Source organism: Schistocerca piceifrons, chromosome 4 (assembly GCF_021461385.2).
Source record: "Schistocerca piceifrons isolate TAMUIC-IGC-003096 chromosome 4, iqSchPice1.1, whole genome shotgun sequence".
Lineage (NCBI taxonomy): Eukaryota > Metazoa > Arthropoda > Insecta > Orthoptera > Acrididae > Schistocerca > Schistocerca piceifrons.
In genome coordinates this window covers 145,809,209-145,832,076 of record NC_060141.1, presented here as the reverse complement: position 1 = coordinate 145,832,076, position 22,868 = coordinate 145,809,209, and the positions used below count along the sequence as shown (strand labels likewise).

The 22,868-nt window shown below is 40.2% G+C and overlaps 1 protein-coding gene across 7 annotated transcripts in view; it reads right to left on the bottom strand.

Annotated features, from left to right (window-relative positions):
* LOC124795403 (cellular tumor antigen p53-like) overlaps positions 1-22,868 on the bottom strand; it is a 145,763-nt gene that overhangs the window by 89,407 nt on the left and 33,488 nt on the right. For all 7 annotated transcript variants that reach the window (XM_047259423.1, XM_047259420.1, XM_047259418.1 and 4 more), the window contains exon 4: positions 4,444-4,620. In XM_047259423.1, coding sequence (XP_047115379.1) covers positions 4,444-4,620 — 177 coding nt within the window. The remainder of the gene's footprint in view (positions 1-4,443; positions 4,621-22,868) is intronic.

The window sequence follows — 22,868 nt, the reverse complement described above, 5'->3', positions numbered from 1 at the left end:
AGGAAGCCCCAAGGAGAACAGATCCTGGATTCTCCTGCTGCAAAGAATGACCATTCTAGGTAATGAAGGGAGAACTACAACAGCAATGACCACAGAAAAGGCCTTGGAAGTTGGCACACCAGGTACACACAATCTGTGGCCACGAGCTCGACACCAGCACACCACAAGCAATGGAGGATGAAGCTCTGGACAATGCCAGCCATTTGTACTGGCAAAATGTCACAAAATCATCAAACAAATGTTGGGTGAAGAACCCGTAACAGAAGCCAACATGCAATTTATCAAATACAATGTTCCTTTATCAAGATGACATTTTGGCTCCTGACCTATGTCAGGTAATGTTTTCTGTTTAACTGATATTACTGGCAGTGGAGGCTGACCAAATACAGCCATTCTGTTTTTCAGGTCACTCAAGTACCACTGCTGATGAGTGCATTCAATACAGTCCACTTAACACATTAATCTATTACATGAAAGCTGTCACTAGCAGACATTATGCACCACGCATTATGGCCATGCCGAGATAATTGTTTTATGTATTTGCCAAAACAAACATCCATTAGTTTTCACACTCAAACCAATACCATAATCTGCTAAATAAAATACCATCTTACTGGAAAATATGAAGTATGTACAGTTATACTGTCTACAGCAATCACTAGGCAGCAGAGTTGCTATTTGTCAAAAAGTTTCTCCTTGACACTTTTTTTGTTTGCTGCCCACCACTCCATGTCAATGCATTATCTCTACCTGTGGATGCAGAAAACAAAATAGAATGTGTCAACTGCACTGCACAGGCTTAATGTCACAAGTCATTATCCTGGAAGAGTACCACAATACACACATCAAAAAAAGTTTTGCATCATCCCGGTTCCCAGAACTCCTGAAGATAAATGTTGAATCTAGATATTTTATCAGTCCCTTTGACTGTTCAGAAATGTCACTAAACCCGCCCAAAGATTTAAACAACCATGCATGAGCAGTGCCTATTAGACAGAGGGCGTCTGACAGCCGATCTGTTCCAGTCATTCCATCAGGAAGGAGGTACATGGCTCATGTTGTCTGTAGTTCAACCATGACTAGACGGTCAATACCATGGTTCGATTGCATCCGCATTGTTACTTTGTGCCAGGAAGGGCTCTCAACAACGCAAGTGTCCAGCCGTCTCAACAAGGCAAGTGTCCAGGCATCTCTGAGTGAACCAAAGCAATGTTGTTCAGACATGGAGGAGATACAGAGACACAGGAACTGTTAATAGCATGCCTCGCTCAGGCCATCCAAGGGCTACTACTGCAGTGAATGACCGCTGCATACGGATTATGGCTCGGAGGAACACTGACAGCAGCACCACCATGTTGAATAAAGCTTTTCATGCAGCCACAGGACGTCGTTCTATGACTCAAGCTGTGTGCAATAAGCTGCATGATGCGCAACTTCACTCCTGACGTCCATGGCTAGGTAAATCTTTGCAACCACAACACCGTGCAGCACAGTACGGATGGGTCCAACAACATGCTGAATGGACCGCTCACGATTGGCATCACATTCTCTTCACCTATGAGTCTCGCATATGCCTTCACAACCAGATGATCGTCAGAGATGTGTTTTTAGGCAACCCGGCCAGGCAGAATGCCTTAGACACACTGTACAGCGTGTGCAGCAGGGTGGATGTTCTCTGCTGTATTGGGGTGACACTATGTGGGGCCAATGTATGCCACTGGTGGTCAAGGAAGGCGCCATAACAGCTCTACGATACATGAATACCATCCTCTGACCAGTAGAGGAACCATATCGGCAGCATATTGGCGAGGCGTTCGTTTTCATGGGCAACAATTGGAGCCCTCATCTTGCACATATTGTTAATGACTTCCTTCAGGATAATGACTGAGTGGCCAGCATATTCTCCAGACATGAACCCTATCAAACATGCCTGTTTATGGACGACATGACCCACCGACCACTATGAGGGACCTAACCCGAACCGCCGTTGAAGAGTGGGATAATCTGGACCAACAGTGCCTTGATGAACTTGTGGATAGTACGCCACAATGAATACAGGCATGCATCAATGCAAGAGGACGTGCTACTGGGTATTAGAGGTACCAGTGTGTACAGCAATCTGGACCACCACCTCTGAAGGTCTCTCTGTATGGTGGTACAATATGCAATGGCGTGGTTTTCATGAGCAATAAAAAGGGTGGAAATGATGTTTATGTTGACCTCTATTCCAATTTTCTGTACAGGTTCTGGAACTCTTGGAACCGAGGTGATGCAAAACTTTTTTTGATGTGTGTGTATGTCATAAAGCAATACCTCCTGGCTGCTGGATTCCCCATGTATATCTAAATTTATATTCTGCAAATCACTGTGAAGTGCGTGGCAGATTAAGAGTTTCTTTACGTTCCACTGACATATTCAGAGCGGGAAGAATGATTGCTTAAATGCTCCTCTGTGTACTGTACTTACTCTAAACTTGTACTCACAATCCTTACGTGAGCAATAAGTTGGGCGTTTTAGTACATTCCTAGAACCACCATTTAAAGCCGGTTCTCGAAACTTTGTAAGTAGGCTTTCTCAGGATAATTTACGTCTTTATCTGTGACTATTCATGCTGCCCTTCTCTGTATACATTCACCATCCCACGTTAATCCTATTTGGTGCAAGTCCCACGCATTAGAGCAATATTCCAGAATGGCTCACATGTGTGATTTGTAAGCAATCTCCTTTGTATACTGATTGCATTTTCCCACTATTCTATCAATAAACTGAAGTCTACCGCCTGCTTTCCTCGCAACTGAGCCTATGAGATCATTCCATTTCACCTCCCTACAAAGTGTTTCAAGCAGGAATTTTTAGGAGCTGTCCAATTTCAACTGTGACTCATAGACACTATAGTCACAGAATAGTATTTCTTCTTTTTTTTGTGAAGTGCACAATTCTACATTCCTGAACACTTAACAAGCAAGTTTAACTTTGTACCACTTTGAAATCTTATCAACACCTGACTGAATAGATTCGTTTTTGGGGGGATTCTGCCATGAGCAAAACACAGTTTTATCCTTTCTTCTATTTCCTAGACACATTCACTGAAGTTTCAGTCTCATCAGTGGGCTTTTATTTTCTTTCTATTAAGCAGGAAAAGTGCTCTACACTCCTTGTAAACACATAAATTCGAGTTTTTTAAGATAGTATCACAGTGCTTTGAATGTTGTGGTTTTCCTGATTTTTAAAGTTTTAATTGCAACTGTTTTCTTTCAGCAAGCATACAGAACTTAATGCAGAAAAGTTACTTACTTCGAAAGTCTATGGTTGGGAATGTTATGGTTAGGCCAAACATAAACTAATTCTATCTGGGAGTGAGTGAGTGAGTGTGTGTGTGTGTGTGTGTGTGTGTGTGTGTGTGTGTGTGTGTGTGTGTGTGTGAGAGAGAGAGAGAGAGACAGTTCTACCACCCACCCACCCACCCACACACATCCCTCCCCCCCCCCCCCCCCCCCCCCAAAAAAAAAGGCAAGGTAAAAAACTGATTATAAACTGTACTAACTGCACTGCTGCTTCTGAAATATATCTCGGAAGCTCAATATTGCTAACTTGATGGGTTGGTTCTATTGAATACAAGCAGTTTCATTCATTAGAGACATATGTAATTTTTTTCTGTTGAAAGGACAAGTGCAAGCACATTAATATATCTTTACACACCATGAAAAGGACACTGGTATAACTACTGTGCAAATAGAAACCGAAAAAAATCTTAGTAACTTGCAGAAGAGACCAGCACAGACGCAAAGTTACATAAATACTAAAAGAGACCAGCACGAAAGCAAAGTTACATAAATACTAACTTTTGGAAACAGACATCACTTCTTCTAGCAAAAGAGAGGAAATATTTGGAGAAAATAGCACTAATCAGAGATTAATTAAGAAAGTGCAATCATTCCTCTTTCTGCTCAGAAGTCAAGGGAGAAACTGCACGCAAGGTAAATTGATAAATTGCTCTAATGATCAACATTTCATTTCCTATTGACCAATCACTTGTCTGTAATCATTTTTCCACTTAAATCAGTTTCTCTTTCCACAAGTTAAAGGAACAGGAGTGAAGAAGATTTCTGGTTGTACACAATTAAGCAACACTATAAACTACAAAAAATTAACAATTATTATGAGAAATACGCATTCTTCCTTAAAAGATTTGTAATGCAAATTCTACAAAATGGTCACCTAAGGAATACCTACATACTGAAAATTTTCTTACAGATTTCCATATTGAAGATTGGAATGTGAATGTTTTGTAAACAGTATATAACTATTTACAAATGAGTTTGTATCATGTTACGTGATGCGATCATGTGAAAGTGTTGAAAGTTAAATAAAAATTTAAAAAGTAGTGGGAAATATATATATATTTTGTTATCAATAAAACAGTAATGTTAAAAGCACACATACCAGGCAGTCTGGTCCAGTATCAGGTGATATAAGTGCCGCAAAATTATAATCACCCACAAGTCTGGACACACTTGGCAAATTACCAGTTTGAATGTTGTTTACAAATCCACTATTTTGTGTATCCTGCATTTGTAATGTTGATGCATCAAAATCTGAATTCTCCCAGATGCTTGGATCCTGTGTATACAAAAAATTTTGTATTAGAGTAAAAATCTTAATACACACTTAAAATACATCACATTACCACTAATAGCACTTTCTTCAGATTCATTTCAGCTGCCGAAAAGCTATGTTACTTTTAGAGGTACACACCAAAAACAACTGACTGAAAACAAATTATATTTTCTGTACCATTTTTTTGCATCCTTGAGAAGAAAAATTCATTTCTAATTTTACTGATAAAAATTTACAGTGTTCATAACACAGAATATTTGTGTCAGTTACAAGAAAAGAATAATCATGAAATTAGAAATTAGCGGAGATTGAAGCCTGGCGGATAACGAGAAGAGAGGATATACTGAAGGGCAAGTTCCCATCTCCGGAGTTCTGGCAGGTTGGTGTTAGTGAGAAGTATCCAGATAACCCGGACAGTGTAACACTGTGCCAAGATGTGCTGGCCGTGCACCAAGGCATGTTTAGCCACAGGGTGATCCTCATTACCAACAAACACTGTCTGCCTGTGTCCATTCATGCGAATGGACAGTTTGTTGCTGGTCATTCCCACATAGAAAGCTTCACAGTGTAGGCAGGTCAGTTGGTAAATCACGTGAGTGCTTTCACACGTGGCTCTGCTTTGATCGTGTACACCTTCCAGGTTACAGGACTGGAGTAGGTGGTGGTGGGAGGGTGCATGGGACAGGTTTTACACTGAGGACGGTTACAAGGGTAGGAGCCAGAGGGTAGGGGAGGTGGTTCGGGGATTTCATAGGGATGAACTAAGAGGTTACGAAGGTTAGGTGGACGGTGGAGAGACACTCTTGGTGGAGTGGGGAGGATTTCATGAAGGATGGATCTCATTTCAGGGCAGGATTTGAGGAAGTTGTATCCCTGCTGGAGAGCCACATTCAGAGTCTGATCCAGTCCCGGAAAGTATCCTGTCACAAGTGGGGCACTTTTGGGGTTCTTCTGTGGGAGGTTCTGGGTTTGAGGAGATGAGGAAGTGGCTCTGATTATTTGCTTCTGTACCAGGTCGGGAGGGTAGTTAGGGGATGCAAAAGCTGTTTTCAGGTTGTTGGTGTAATGGTTCAGGGATTCCGAACTGGAGCAGATTCGTTTGCCACGAATACCTAGGCTGTAGGGAAGGGACCGTTTGATGTGGAATGGGTGGCAGCTGTCATAATGGAGGTACTGTTGCTTGTTGGTGGGTTTGATTTGGACGGACGTGTGAAGCTGGCCATTGGACAGATGGTGGTCAACGTCAAGGAAAGTGGCATGGGATTTGGAGTAGGACCAGGTGAATCTGATGGAACCAAAGGAGTTGAGGTTGGAGAGGAAATTCTGTAGTTCTTCTTCACTGTGAGTCCACATCATGAAGAAGGCTTCCTCTAAGCGGCCCATGCATAGGTTGGCATACGAGGGGGCCATCCTGGTACCCACGGCTGTCCCCTTTAATTGTTGGTATGTCTGGCCTTCGAAAGTGAAGAAGTTGTGGGTCAGGATGAAGCTGGCTAAGGTAATGAGGAAAGAGGTTTTAGGTAGGGTGGCAGGTGATCGGCGTGAAAGGAAGTGCTCCATCGCAGCGAGGCCCTGCACGTGCGGAATATTTGTGTATAAGGAAGTGGCATCAATGGTTACAAGGATGGTTTCCGGGGGTAACAGACTTGGTAAGGATTCCAGGCGTTCGAGAAAGTGGTTGGTGTCTTTGATGAAGGATGGGAGACTGCATGTAAAGGGTTGAAGGTGTTGATCTACGTAGGCAGAGATACGTTCTGTGGGGGCTTGGTAACCAGCTACAATGGGGCTGCCAGGATGATTGGGTTTGTCAATTTTAGGAAGAAGGTAGAAGGTAGAGGTGCGGGGTGTCGGTGGTGTCAGGAGGTTGATGGAGTCAGGTGAAAGGTTTTGTAGGGGGCCTAAGGTTCTGAGGATTCCTTGAAGCTCCGCCTGGACATCAGGAATGGGATTACCTTGGCAAACTTTGTATGTAGTGTTGTCTGAAAGCTGACGCAGCCCCCAGCCACATACTCCTGACAATCAAGTACCACGGTCGTGGAACCCTTGTCCGCCGGAAGAATGACGATGGATCAGTCAGCCTTCAGATCACGGATAGCCTGGGCTTCAGCAGTGGTGATGTTGGGAGTAGGATTAAGGTTTTTTAAGAAGGATTGAGGGGCAAGGCTGGAAGTCAGAAATTCCTGGAAGGTTTGGAGAGGGTGATTTTGAGGAAGAGGAGGTGGGTCCCACTGTGATGGAGGACGGAACTGTTCCAGGCAGGGTTCAATTTCGATAGTGTCTTGGGGAGTTGGATCATTAGGAGTAGGATTAGGATCATTTTTCTTCGTGGCAAAGTGATATTTCCAGCAGAGAGCACGAGTGTAGGACAGTAAATCGTTGACGAGGGCTGTTTGGTTGAATGGATCCTCCCTTCCTTGGAATTGCGGAATTGGCAGTCATACTTACAACAGATCCTCCACTCTTGAAACCATCCCAGGCTCAACCTATCGCAACCTACTACCCCAAACTCTCCACCCAACATTTCTGTCCCCTCTGTCCTATCACCTCTTCCCGATTCACATTCCCTCACCCTTACTGTGCTCTGCTCTCTGCAACATACCCATCAGTCTATTCCCCTTCTCTTCTCTTCTCCTTTCCCATTCCCCCTCCCTGTCCTCCCTCATCCATAGCCACACTATGCCTGGCAGCCTTATACTGCCACCTAGTTCCTGCACGCTCCACCAGGCAGTGATGTCTGCTCTTCCCCCACCTGAACCCTGCTATCCCTCCCCTTTCCCCACCCCACTCCGGACTGTTGCTTCCGTTCAACATGATACAGTTGCCTTCTGGCCAGAGTGACCAGAGCAAGTGGTCATGTGTGCAAGATGTGTGCTTGCTTGTGGGAGTGTGTATGTGAGATTACCTTTACAAATGAGGCTTTGGCTGAAAGCTTAATGTGTAACAGCCTGTTCATTGCACTTGTCTGCAACTCTACATGTCATCATTATTGTGAGTAGCAATTTATCCTTTTCCTAATATTGTTGGTATTCCAACCAGGACTTTCTATTGTTAGACAACGAACTTACAGCTTTAACAGTGATTAGGAGTAGCAGTTTCTTTTGTTTTTGTTTTTTGTTGAATTCAAAAGAAAACCTGTATGGGTATTGTGTAACAGTAGTGTGTGTGTGTGTTCCCAAGTAATGGAGAACGTCATTTTTCGACAAATCATGCAAACTTTAGAGTGACTTTCCTGTGAATTCTGAACTACAAATCTATATTAACATTACAGCGAAGTATGTTTACAAAGTCAAATCAGCAAAATAATGTGACAATGGCCTCTTACAAAATCTGTTATATCTTAGCAAGAAAGGATAAACCTTCCAGTGACAGGAAAGTAATTAAGGAAGCAATGATCAGTGCCATGGAATCTCTATTTGATGGTCACAAAGATAAATCTGCAATTATGTCTTCTATACAAGGACTTCAACTGCCTCATCAAACTACTGCTAATGTGTTGAACAGATTTATAAAAATTCAGAATCTCAGTTATATCAGAACCTGCAACTGTTCGAATATTTTTTGCTTCAGTTTGATGAAAGCATCAACAATTATGACATTGGAGAATCGATATTTATTAGAATGGTCTTTCATGATTTTACAGTTAAGGAGCAAGTTGTAAAATTGCTGCCATTTCTTCAATGTACTAGGGGAGAAGGCATATTTAACGCATTCATGAAATTTGTGAAAGGTAACAACTTTCCACTCTCTAAACTTGTTGCTATAACATCGGATAGGGTGCCTTCAAAGACTGGAAAGAATAACGAGTTTGTTCTCTTATGCTAATGATGATTCATTTCCACAATTTCTTTTTTTATCACTGTATTATACACTATGAAGCTTTGCGCACATAGGTTTTGAAGTCTGATCACATCATGAAAATTTTAACTCGTATAGTAAATTGCATCCGATCATCATCTACATGTCACTGATTGTTCAGAAATCTTTGGAATATATCAGATTCTGAGCATGGTCATATGATTCTTCACGCAGACTGAAGGGGAGAAACTCTGGAACAATTCTGTAGTCTTCTAGATAAGATAAAGAGATTTTGTGAAATCAGTTCCTGGACAATTTTGTCAAGAATTCAATGAGATATCTTGGTTCACCAGATTTCACCTCAAAATTGAATCAGCTAAATCTCTAATTGCAAGGGATAAATCACGACATTTCAGCCATGATAAGTGCATAAATGCTTTTCAGAGGAAACAAAAATTATGTATTTAACATTTAAAGGAAATTTCCTATCATACTTTCCAGGCTTGAATTCAATTCTGGAAACCATAAATGGTGGCGAATGTGATTATCTGTCTTACACCACAGATCAATCCCAGTCACAGAATATAGTAACAGGTTTAGCCAGTTTTCAGCACTAGACCCAATGATTATGTTTATCAATAATCCATTCATTTCATTTGACGTTGCTGAATTATGAAGTAGCATATGTGCGATCTTCAGAAATTGTAAACTTCAAGAATTACACCTAGAAATTTTAAATCTTCAAGGAGATATATGTTTGAAATCGTCTTTTGCTACTTCAAGCAATTTCTGGACTTTGGTGCTAACGAATAAATATCTCATATTTGTTAGTGTTTCTTTGAAAGCATCTACATCTACACGGTTACTCTGCAATACACACTTAAGTGCCTGGCAGAGGATGACATATTTATATTCTGCACCCATGGCCAGGATACCTTATCCTCATTCCTACACAATCTCAACACTTTTTTTTTCCATCCACTTCATCTGGTCCTCCTCCATCCACTGTGCTACCTTCCTTGATGTAGATCTCCTCCTCTCAGATGGTTCCATCCGCACCAGAGTCCACATCAAACCCACCAATCACCAACAGTATCTGCACTGTAACAGCTGCCATCCCTTCCACATTGAAAAATACCTCCCATACAGCGTGGCCACCTGTGGCAAACACATCTGCAGTGATGAGAACTCCCTCATCCAGTATGCTGAAGGCCTCACAAAGGCCTTCACAAACAGGCAATACCCTCCAGTCCTCATACACAAACAGATCTGCCATGCCACGTCCCCAAACACACCTGATCCTCACATCCATCCCGAGAACCAACCACAAAGAGGTGATCCCCCTTGTCACTCAATACCACCCAGGACTGAAATAACTGAACATGTCCTTTGTCAGGACTCTGATTATCCATCACCATGCCCTGATATGAGAGACATCCTACCCAAGATACTTCCATCCTATGCGAAAGTGGTTTCCACAGCGTACCCAACCTCCACAACATCCTAGTCCATCCCTAGGCCACTCCCACCCCGTATCTCCTGCCACAGAGATCATATCCTTGTGGAAGAGCCAGATGCAAGACCTGCCCTATCCATGCACCCAGCACCTCCTATTCCAGTCCCATCACATGCTTATCCTACCTCATCAGAGGCTGGGCCACCTGTGAAAGCAGCCATGTTATATACCATCTCTGCTGCATACACTGCACAACGTTTTACACTGGTATGACAACCAACCAGCTGTCAACCTGAATGAATGGCGACTGCCAAACTGTTGCCAAAAACAAGGTGGACCACCCAGTGGCACAACATGCAGCAGAGCACAACATGTGAGATTTTAATGGCTGTTTCACAACCCATGACATCGGGATCCACCACCACCACCACCACCACCACCACCACCACCAACTTCTCTGAGCTGCGCAAATGGGAGCTAACCTTACAGCACATCCTTTGTCCTGTAATCTCCCTGGCTTAAACATAAGGTAACTCACTGCCCCCCCCCCCCCAACTGTGTGTACACACACACACACACACACACACACACACACACACACACACACACACACACAAATCCCCGTCGCAGTACCCTGCCCAATTTGTGTCAGCTAGTTGTGTGCTACCGTCTCATGCCTAGTCTGTGAAATCGCATGCCCAGCAGTCTGCTGCCTACCTCCTCTACCTGCACCCCTAGCTAGCCTATAGACCAGCCTAAAGACAGCTCCCCACTTTCCCATGAGCTGCTAGACGCATCCCTGAAACCCCCTCCCTGCCTCCTGCCTCACCATCCCTCGTCCCTGCATTCCCACCTCACCCCAGTATACTCACCTTGGGCCAGGAAAGTGCTGGGAGTTGACTGAGCACAATGTAAGAAGACGGGTGTGTGTGGTTGCCTTTTTTTTTTGCATATTTCTCCTACAGCTTGAGAAAAGAATTTCATTCTGAAACCTAGCAAAGCTCTGTACTTTTTTTTGTGTGTGTGTACCTGTTGATGACGCAACGCTTCTGCCTTTTTGTGAGTCGTCCCCTTCATTCCCAAATAAAACTTAATATTTTTGTAGCATTTACCTATCTGACTTTTAATGTGTTTTAGAAACCATGTATGGTTCTTCATCACAAACTGTCTGCTGGCACTGCTGCTGGCTTTGATCGCCACTCTGGCTTTCCTTTTCATGAAGTGTATTGATGTAAAACTGATGGTAGATTGATGGGATGTAGCACAATAAGTCAATAAGGTGGTTGTATTTCTTGTGTTTTATCTTTGGTACAAGATGACTTTGATGGAGTTCTTTTGGAAACGCAACTAACTAACGTTCTCCAATGACTGCAGCCTCAGATCTAGGTTTTCAAAATACAGTTCTTTTTCACTGAATGCTTCTAAAACAGTTTTGTTGGTTTTCCCTTATTGAAAGGCATTCAATGCACCTCCATATGCTTTTCATTGTGTTCTGTTTGAAGAGTTCAACTACTTTGAATTCTGTCCTTCTCTACTCTTATGAAAGTAAACCTTTAGGACACTTTAAGAACTACCTCTTGCCAGTGTCCTATGATATAAATTTCTCCTGACAGTCAAAAATAGTTTTCTTGTTGATCCTGAAATTGACATCACATTCGTTTGAAGAATGTTCACTCAGCAAGCATACAGGATGTTTCAAAATGAATATATGGAGTTTTAAGGGTTTGTAGCATTTGTTTCATTCAGCTTACAATTACAAATAATAAATCAAAAGAAAGAGTAAATAAAACAGTTTTTCTTAGAAGTGTTCACGATGAGGACCATTCATCACACATTGAGTTGATAGGCAAGTTCTTCCCAAATCTCTATCAGTGTGTTTGGAGTAACTTCACAACAATGCTTTTCCTAAGTCGAGTAGATTTTTGATTAAAGACAAGACAATTTGTGGAATAGGCATATACATACGATCCGTTATGAACCATCAAAGGTAAAAATCGCGTGGCATCAGATTATATGCAAAAAACAAGCTCTGTCATCCGGCCCCTTCCAGTCAGTCCAGCAGTCATGTACTGAGTTATGCCAGTGGGGAGGTGTATCAAGAAAAGAAATGCCACTTACAGTTGCTTCATTGAAAAAAGAAAGGCCCATAACCTTTCTGCTGGGATATGGCACAAAAAACATTCAATTTAGTGGAGTCTTGTTGCTACTGTACTTGACTGCCAGATGCTCACACCATTTGTATTTACATTTTCACTTAGGTGAAATGTCTGTTCATCACTACAGATGACATGAGCCACAAACTCTTCATCGTCATGCAGCAACATTTTGTTTGCAAAACTGGCACATAAACAGTGTGTATAAAATGGACAAGGAAAAAAAATTCCCAGATTTTTCCCAGATTTCCTGGTTAAAAATACAGTTTCTCCTGGGTGAAAACACACTGTTTCCATGTTAAATGACATTAGATTTTCCGTCAGAATTGTAAAATTTATCAGTCCCTTGAATGGTATGTTTTTATACTCTGACATAGAATTTCCCAGCACTTTAGAAAAATGAAATTCAGGGGAAAAGAAACGTTTTGGGAAGATTTTTGATGGGCAGCAACACGTACTCTGCATATTTTCATATTACGAAAGTATAAATTCAAATTCCACCAAACACCGCATGTCACTTTCCGCACCATTGAAATCGAGATTGCGATGTGCTTTTTTAAGCCAGTCATAGCTCATGTCACATGATCTCGCCAGCCAATTACAGCGGATATTCAGACCATAGGGCACACGATGCACTCAGCCAATAGCAATATAACTTAAGTAGCGCGAATATACAAGCTGGAAAAGTTAATGTTTTAAATTAATATATGTAGTGCTGTTACTAGAAAAGCAAAGCTTTCATATACTGCAAGAGAAATAAGCTTTGATATAAAATGTTGATCTTTTTTGCGCGTGTTATACTTTAGGATATATCACACAATTGTGCCAGCAAAATTTTTAGCAGATTCCAGTGACTTGTCCTCAAAGTTTTCCACAGATAAATTAGTTACCAGGGATGAGAGAGGGCTCTCTGTAGTAATACATCAATTTGCTCTGGGCTCGAAATTCCTCTAAATGGCTCGTCAGCAAAGAGCTGATTTAAAATGAGTTAATAGCTCTGTGATTTAAGAGATTCATTGTGCATTTTCACACATAGTCCAACTTGCGTAAAAGGAAATTTACTTTTAAAGTAACGCTTTTCAAACCACTTTTTGCAATTTTTCCCGCGACATGTCAGAAACAGGTTTGTTTCAGTAGTTGGCAGAGCGTGCCAGATTACAGGCACCACCGTGCTCGCGCAGCTACGATGACACAGGTCCAGATTCCCAATGAAGTAGGCCTTGACCCGATATTAAGCTTTTCAGTATGGTTTTCGGGATGCAAATTTTCTTGGAGTACCAGTACTGTATTGCCTCATGTTTGGTTCTTTATTATGGCATAATGCCATACGTGGTAGAAGATGGTAACATTCACTTGAAATGCAGAAAGCAGTTGAAACTAGCCAATTGTGTGGAATTAAACACTTCTTCATTTCAAATACATTGACTGCCTCAGTGGGAAAGATTAATAAAAACCAAATTTCTTTAGCAAACTGACAAAAATAATTTCATTGTTCTACAAGGTGATGATTAACGCTTGACTGTCATAAGGTGGAAATAAAATCTGAAACTAATAACATGTTTTAGCCTTCTGTAATTACATGAATGTATTTTAATTCACTTGATAGTTCCCGGCCACAGAAATCAGTTTTGTTTTCGTTTGATGAGAGAGCAGTAAATGAAGAGGAAACAGCAAAATCACTAAATGTAAACATGGGCCACGTGGAGATTACACACTTCCCAACTATAATTCAGACTGCTCTGCACATCAGCTTCGGATCTACAATGAATGTGTTCAAAAACCAACAGGGATGTGTTTCAAAATCATATGAGTACTCGATAGACCAATGTGCACTGGATGCTGGACGCTTTGTGAAACAAGGTTTTTTCCTCAAGAATATGAATTGCCCCCACCCTACCCCATAGAGCCGGGCCTGATGCGCATGTGTGAATCTGACAGGTTGGGGGCAGGAGTAAAATTTTTTCCGGCTGCATCTAGCTGCTTGCTGCAACTGCTTACACAGCCAACAACTGAATCTAAATGTAAACAGGGGCAGTGGCAAGAGGGGGTGGGATTATAGCCCCCCCCCCCAATGGAGTACCATATTACACTGAATAAAATGACTTCAGAAATCAGCGAATATATTACTTCAATCATTTTCTATAATTATATAGCGATATAGGTTGCGATGTATTTCAAACATGTTATAACAAAAGAATAAGAACAGCAAATTGCTTACTATTTAAACCAATAAGTGCCATTTAACTTAAAATGGGCGTCTTATTATTTATTAATATACGCTGAATGTATAGTGATGTACATGTACCACTTACAATAATCAAGAAAGCTAAATATGCCAGGTATCCCTACAAACACTTAAATTTCTGACCCCATACAAAAACTTCGAAATCGCTGGACATCTGGATCAAATCTTATTATATTCCCGGGCACACAGATTCTGTAGACACGTTTTTACTCTGAACTCCAAAACAGTTACCAAAAACTACTTTAAGCAACGCCAAATTTTACCAATTTGTCGGTGGAGGTCCCCAACTCTCCTCTCCCTTTTACCCCCCTCGCCATTAGCGCCGCCCCCCCCCCCCCCCCCCTTGACCAACTTCTAGAGCCGCCCCTGAATGTAAACGGTTGTGACATCACGATCATCAGAGGCAATTTGTTGTTATGAAGCACTGCATAGTCTCCCTAAAGCCTTTGACACATTTTGCTGATGGCAGATGCTTGTATGAGCACTGTGTTTTGATGATGAATAAGGTGCATTTCCTTTGCAATTTAAGTTTTATTTTCGTTTTTTTGTTTCTCTAGTTCATGGTTTATTGCTGCAGTATTATTCTGCAGTAGCGGGATACAGTAATATCCTTTGTTAGAGTATTGGTTCTTACCAGTCAAAATTACAAAAAATTAACTGAAAACTAAAACAATGAAAAATTCCCGGAATTCTAAAACATTCCCAGATGTTTCTCGGTTTGCTCCCGGATGAAAAAATTCCCGGGTTTTTCCCAGATCTCCCAGTAGTCTCGGGTCCTATATACCATGGTAAACCATACTCCGTAGCCTTTAGAGCTTGTAACAACTGTAAACAATAAGAACACAGTTGTAAGCACCTTCTCAAAAATCTCCACATGGGCATCACTGGAACTGGTAATTCACAGCTAGCCTTTGAAACTGATTTCTTGGGGTTACATATGAAATATTCTCACTCTTTCAATGCGCTCTTCAGTCATTCTTGGTTGTTCCATACTCTTCCTTTTGCGCATAGATATACAAACAAAACTGTCCAAGTTACTCTTTCATTTGATGTATTATTTATAATTTTAAGTTGAATGTAATACACTACAAAGCCTTTGATACCTATATATTCATTTTGAAATGCCCTGTATATATCCCTCTATTGCCCATGACATACAGCCTTTGCTCTGCCTATCACACTGTTACTAAAGGGTTTAAAGTGCTGCATATCAGGATATAATATTTGCTGCAACCTTTGTACACAAGGAACTATTTTTTTGCTTAGGATTTCCATCAGAATTATGTCTGAAAACTGTATCTCCTAAAATGTTTTCAACTTATGAGTCTGTACGAGCATCTATATTTATCACTTCCAAATCACAAAATACTGTCTGAGAGTGGCTACAACTGGAGAACAACTGATCTATGCAGTTATCTCCCTTAGGCAACAAACATTACATCTGAAATCATACCGAGTACTTACTTCTGCCACTACACCTCTATCTGCTGGAACCTGAGGTGCGACACATTGTTTATTCAGAACAACATTACACTTCTTCCTCTCAAGCCAAAGAAAAATGAGAGTGTAGAAACACTGTTTATGGAGCATTTAAGTAGAGAACTTTCCACTGTTTGCACTGTGGTTTAATATATGTGCAGACGTGGTGAGAGAAGCACAAGGACAGAACATCATCAAGGCTTCACAGGGGTCGATCGTGTCCACCTGCAGTGGGCAGGGTCTCTCATACTTTGGCATCATGGCTTCATGATGTTTTGGAAGGCACAGAGCAAGACGCACTGCCAATAATGGCAACAACCAGGAACGACTGAAGAAAGCTTAACAAAAAATGTCATTCTGTTCCGAGGCTTTGTACCGACATGATTACATGTAACAATTTATGCGAGCCACAGTTGTAAATGTTCTTATACACTGGATATGAAACACAGTTGAGCTTGCATAGTTTGAACTCTCTTACAGCTCTTGACCTTCTGCAGAAGATAAAGAAGCCACAAGATTTGTGTGTCACTGCATAGTGGGTCCATTACATCAAGAAACTTTGAGAAAAGCAACTGTTAAAGAAAAAGACATAATTAAAGTAAAAGTTATCACTTATAGCATCAGAGTGACAGATCATTTTGGCTTAGCCCAGCTACAGAACTTGACTGTTACACTCCAACCCACACTTTAACTTCCTTTTCCTTTCAGTGGAAGATATCCATACCTATTGAGTGATTTACTGAATTCCATACTCTCAGAAAGGGTGGTTGCTCCATTGACTTCCACATGCCTCAGATACAAACTACACAAAAAATAAGATAAACTAGTGTAGCCTAAGTAATGCCTATCCTGAGTAGTCGGTCTTCAATTTCAGTTCATCGTAAGTGAAAATAGTGATTTCCTTCTGGTGTCAGAGCCGTACACATTTGATGATGTTTTTGAACCGTGGCTCAAAACAAGTCCTCAGTGACAACAGCTCACAGATCATCAAAATTCAATACTATGTATTTCATTACAGCACAAATCATGAATCGCACATTTCAACTGTTCAAACTGTTATTCTTAGTCAATGAAGTCTAATGCAGATATCAAAGCCCATTCAGGGGAGCAGGACACACGAAAACAGTTGTTATATTCATTTAACACACAATGAAGCAATGTGTGTTGTACATCAATTAAATATAATGATTGCCTTGAACACTACCTCACATTCAAAGGACATATGATATTTAAAAAATAAATAAATAAAAATAAATATATAATAAAAAATTATAAAAGCGATATCCAGAAAGTTCCGTGAGTGTTTCTATATTGCGAATGGATTGTTGGCTTATCTCTAACAGCAGTTAGAGTCCTTCGAAGTAATCCCTGTCAATGGTAATGCTCTTCTGCGAACAGCTATACAAGTCCTGGAAACTCTTGGAATAGTCATATTTACGGATAGCTTTCAGTTGGATCATAAGATTATGTTGGATATCCAAAAACCCCTGGCCCTTCATTGCTGATTTCGGTTTGGGGAAAAAGTAAAAGTCTGCAGGAAACATGTATGCAGGGTAAAGTGGGTAATTGAGTGACAACTTCCCTGTTGACGTCATGGCTGCAGCAGAAAGACTGTGTTGCCTGGCATTATCATGGAGCAGGGTCCAGTCATCTTGCCTGGCATTCCAAGGGCATTCCTTCTTGGCATGTTTCAACAGAGATTTAGCATTTCCAAGTATTCCTCTGCTAAATTTGCACTGTCACATGATGATCCTGGGACAAAAGTTCCTTCATTTCCTGTACATGGTCTGGGTTGCATGCTGGTCAAGTCAGGATGGGGGCAGGGTCTTAAAGTGTCCGAGTCTTCTTAGAAGTGTTTAAACCATTCATAAAAACAATTCAAGGTAACAATGTTTGTCTTACACTGTTGTCACTACTTCATGAGTCTCTTTCACAGATTTTCCAAGTTTGGCAGATTTGCTAATCCATTTTGGGTTTCAACCACGTGCACTACACCTTCACTCTACAATGAGCAAAGCACTCATAGTGTCGCTACTCGTGAACTTGTTCATACACGTCTTGACCTGTCTGGCACGGGATTCGGCAGTGGCACACTTACGACTGTGAGCAGTATGACATTATTCACCAAATTTTCTGGCCAGAGACTGTAACTATTGATCAAGACCCAGAAATTTTTTGTGGCTCTGATAAACTCCAATGGTTTAAGGAACACAAATATTTCTGCACAATAAACTGTTCATCTTTTAGGGAGGTGTAACCAAAAGACACTATCAAGGGCAACAGTTAAGCAGCAAGACTCCTTTCTTTTAAAGATCATCAGTATGTAGAAGGATAAAAATCATGGTGCATATTGAAAGCAAAGAAAAAATATGTTTAAAAATGCAATTTGGATAGTTCACATTTTACAAAGATTCACATGTGGCAACGAATATCAACCAACAACACTGACTCTTTTTATCAAAAGTAATCATAATCTGATTTATATATTTCTGCAGCTAATTGAATTACACTGCCTCACAAACAAACTGTAGTACCCAGAAGGGGGAAAGGAAATGAAATGAAATTTTAATATATGACAGTATTCTGAGGATTACACACTTGTGTCAAATTTACAAAGAATTTGGCATTATGAGCCCACTTATAAATATGAACATCAAGTGACCACTGGTATAGAACTTTTAAGTGTTACAGGATTTAGGTTAGCATCTCACTTTTGTACAGCAGAAATGGAGATAGGAGGAGTTGCCACATTCATCAGTAACTGTCATAAATTTAAGAACACAGACATTCATAAATTTTGCCTAGACCAGCATATGATGGCATGTGCAACAGAAGCAGAATTTCACAAAAAATCCTTCATAATATTAAGTGTATATCGAGCACCTGCAGGTAACTTTAATCTATTCATAAACCACTTTGAAGCTGTAATGGCCCATTTAACAACCAAAAACAAAGAAATAGTGGTTGCTGGTGACTTCAATGTAGATTTCCTTGAAGACTCTCCCAATAAGAACTTATTTGAGTTAGTAACACTACCGTTCAACTTAATTCTCACTGTAAAGTTCCCAACTAGGGTAGCCAATTGCTCACAAACAACCACTGATAATATCTTTATAAACAAGTCCAATGAAGAAAATTATATTACAAAACCAATAGTCAATGGCATCTCAGCCCATGACATGCAGTTCCTTCCATTAAATGTTAACTGAACAGGATATAAAATCTGAACTCAAGAGAGTAATCAATAAGCCAAAAATTGATTATTTTAGGATGCTCCTCAGAGAATCACTGGAGTGATGTTTACAGTGCTCATGGCATGGATGAAAAATTTAACACTTTTGCTAATAAAGTGCTTACCTTATTTGAACACTGTTTTCCCCCAAAACTAACCAAGGTTAGAGCAAAGTCTACAAAGAAGCCATCAATTACTCAAGGATCAGAGGTATCTTATAAAACAAAAAGAATACTACATCGTCACTCCGAAACAGTTCTGATGTTGAGGCTATAGCACATTACAAGAAATACTAGACTGTAATATGGACATCAAAGCAAACATATTACAAAGAAAAGATAGTCATATCAGGTAACAAAATATAGACAATATGGGATATAGTGAAGGAGGAGACTGGTAGAACCAGACATGAAGAGGGGCAAATAGCATTAACAGTAAATGATACATTGGTGACAGATGTGTATAGTGTTACAGAACTGTCACTGAAAAGATAGGGTTGTCAGGTTCTGTGGATGCTGTCATGGGATACCTCAGACCAGACATTTCAAGTAACTTCCATAATATGAATTTGACCCTCACTACTCCAACAGAAGTAACATCCATCATAAAATCTTTAAAATCAAAAACATCTAGTGGGTATGATGAAATATCAACAAAGTTAATTAAAGAATGTGATTCTGAGTTAAGTAACATATCTGTGTAACCAGTCGTTTATCAGAGGAATATTTCCTGAATGGTTGAAATATGCTGAATTTAAGAAGGGAGATAAAGAAACAGCATCAAATTTCCGTCCAATTCCACTTTTGCCAGAATTCTCAAAAATTTTAGAAAAGGTAATGTACAATCGGCTTTATAACCATCTTATCACAAATAACATAATATCAAAGTTGCAGTTCGGATTTCTAAAGTGTTCTAACATTGAGAAGGCTATCTTTTCTGTCATTAAGAAGACTATCTTCACTTCCAGTGAAAATGTACTTAATTCATTAGACAAAAAAATTGCAGGCAACTGGTATAGTTTGTGATCTGTCAAAGGCATTTGACTGTGTAAATCACAATATCCTTTTAAGTAAATTAGAATATTAGGGTGTAACAGGAAATGCTACAAAATGGTTCAAATCTTATAGCTCTGGAAGGAAACAAAGGGTGTTATTAGGAAAGAGACCTGTATTAAGCTATCAGGCATCATGCAACTGGGAACTAATTACATGTGGGGGTCCCACAAGGTTCCATCTTAGAACCCTCACTTTTTCTCGTGTATATCAATGACCTTTCATCAGTAACATTACCAGATGCCAAGTTTGTTTTGTTTGCCGATGATACAAACATTGCAATAAATCACAAATCAAGTGTAGTCTTAGAAAGATCAGCTAATAAAATATTTGTGGACATTAATCACTGGTTCCTAGACAATTCTTTGTCACTAAACTTTGAAAAAACACACTACGTGCAGTTCAGAACTTCCAAGGATGTACCATGAGCATATGCCTAACATACGATGACAAGCAGATAGAAGAAGTGGACAGTGTTAAATCCTTGGATTACAGCTTGATAATAAATTCAACTGGGAGGAGCACACAACCGAGCTGCTGAAGTGTCTAAGCAAATCTCTATTTGCAATGCAAATTCTGTCAGGTATAGGGGATATAAAAATGAAAAAGCTTATATTCACTCCGTAATGCCATATAGTATTATTTTTTGGGGCAATTCATCAAGCCAAGCTAAAGTTTTCCGTGCCCAAAAACATGCAACAGGAGTTATATGTGGTGCGAACTCAAGAACATCCTCCAGAGGCCTGTTTAGGGAACTAAGGATATTAATTACTGCTTCCCAATATATTTATTTCTTAATGAAATTTGTCATTAAAAATATATCACTTTTTCAAACCAACAGCTCAGTTCATGGAATCAATACTAGAAATAAGAATAATCTTCACAAGGATTTAAAGCCACTTACTCTTGCGCAAAAAGGTGTGCATTATTGAGGAACATACATCTTCAATAACTTGCAGCAGCCATAAAAAGCTTAACAACCAATGAAATTCAGGTTTCAGGAATTACTGCAACTTATTGCCAAATTCAGTTTATGAGAAGCCTAAATGATTTATTGGTGGCCAACTCCTCCTACTCCTTTGATGAATTTCTCAGCAGAACCAACTAATTTTTTGTGTGTGTGTGTGTGTGTGTGTGTGTGTGTGTGTGTGTGTGTGTGTGTGTGTGTGTGTGTAAAGTACAAGCTAACGTCTGCATCAGTGCAGTAACGTGTTCACTGTAAATAAGTATTGTAGTAGTTCTATTATATGTTCATCATTTCATTTTTAAATAATAAATATCATTTATCAAAATTCTCAGAATTTTTGAATCATGCTTTTTTACAGTTCTTCACAAATATATTGTTTTTAACAATGAGTCACAGATTTGGAGCTATGGGGACACTATTTCACAACACCAGCATTGTACACAGACACACAGAAGTTACGAGGGCAATCCACAAAGTACATTACGTTTTGGAATTAAAAATAAATAAAGTATTGGAAATTTTTTTAAAATTATATACAGATGAAAGCCACACTTAAATACTACTTTTCTACATAGTTGCCATTTAAATTAAGGCACTTTTCGTAGCGATGGACGAGCTTGGAAATTCCTTCGTCATAAAATTCGGCCGCCTGCGCCTTCAACCACGTGGTTACCTCTTTTGGGACAGAAAAGGTGTGATTTTCGTGGATTTCCTGGAAAGAGGCACTACAATAAACTCTCAAAGGTATTGCCAAACTCTGCACAACCTCGGAAGAGCAATACAAAACAAGTGCTGGGGAAAGTTGGGCTCAAAGGTCTTGCTGATTCACGACAACACCCGGGCCCACACGGCAAATGCCACTCGTGAAGTTCTCGAATCTTTTAAGTGGGAGTTGTTTCCTCATCCGCCGTACAGTCCCGACCTGGCACCGAGCGACTTCCACTTATTCCCAGCAATGAGGAAGTGGTTGGCTATGCAGCGTTTTGATGACGACGCACAGCTTCAAGAAGAGGTAACCACGTGGCTGAAGGCGCAGGTGGCCGAATTTTACGACGAAGGAATTTCCAAGCTCGTCCATCGCTACGATAAGTGCCTTAATTTAAATGGCAACTATGTAGAAAAGTAGTATTTAAGTGTGGCTTTCATCTGTATATAATAAAAAAAATTTACAATACTTCATTTATTTTTAATTCCAAAACGTAATGTACTTTGTGGATAGCCCTCGTACAAATTTGTATCAATATTCCCCCAAGTCTTTCATGCTTCAAAGATTGTACACACTTCTGGCACATGAAAAGTGTAACTTGCCATAGGGAAAATATCTGAAGAAACCATCAGGGACAACACTAGAGTAGCATTCTCCTACTCGTCAGCATATATAAGGATAAAACCATGGTAAATACTTAAAATGAGAAAAAACATTCTTTAATTAAAATAACATGAATACAAGACTTCTCATATTCTACCAATGGCCACCATTATTATGTACTTTTTATCATTTAAAATGGTTTAACTGCAAGTGCCCAATATATAAAAATGTGCTCTTAAATTGGGAGGAAAAATAATCATCTCTCTTAATGCTGACATGATCTTTGTGGTGATATATGTTGCCATAAATCAAGACAACGCATTTCACTTTCCTTTTACTGGACCAATGAGAGATGGGTGAGTGAAAAACGTGACTTTCATTAGTAGTATAGTAAAGTGCATCTACTGTACCCAGGTCTGCTGGAATTTATGATATGAGAAAGAAAACTGTGAGCACAGCACAGCAAGTGATGACAGACGTGTAATTTGGACTAACCAGTGAGGAGCCTCTTGCACTCCGCAGTTGTGCATTGGGGGTGCTGTGGACTCTAAAGAAGAAAGGGA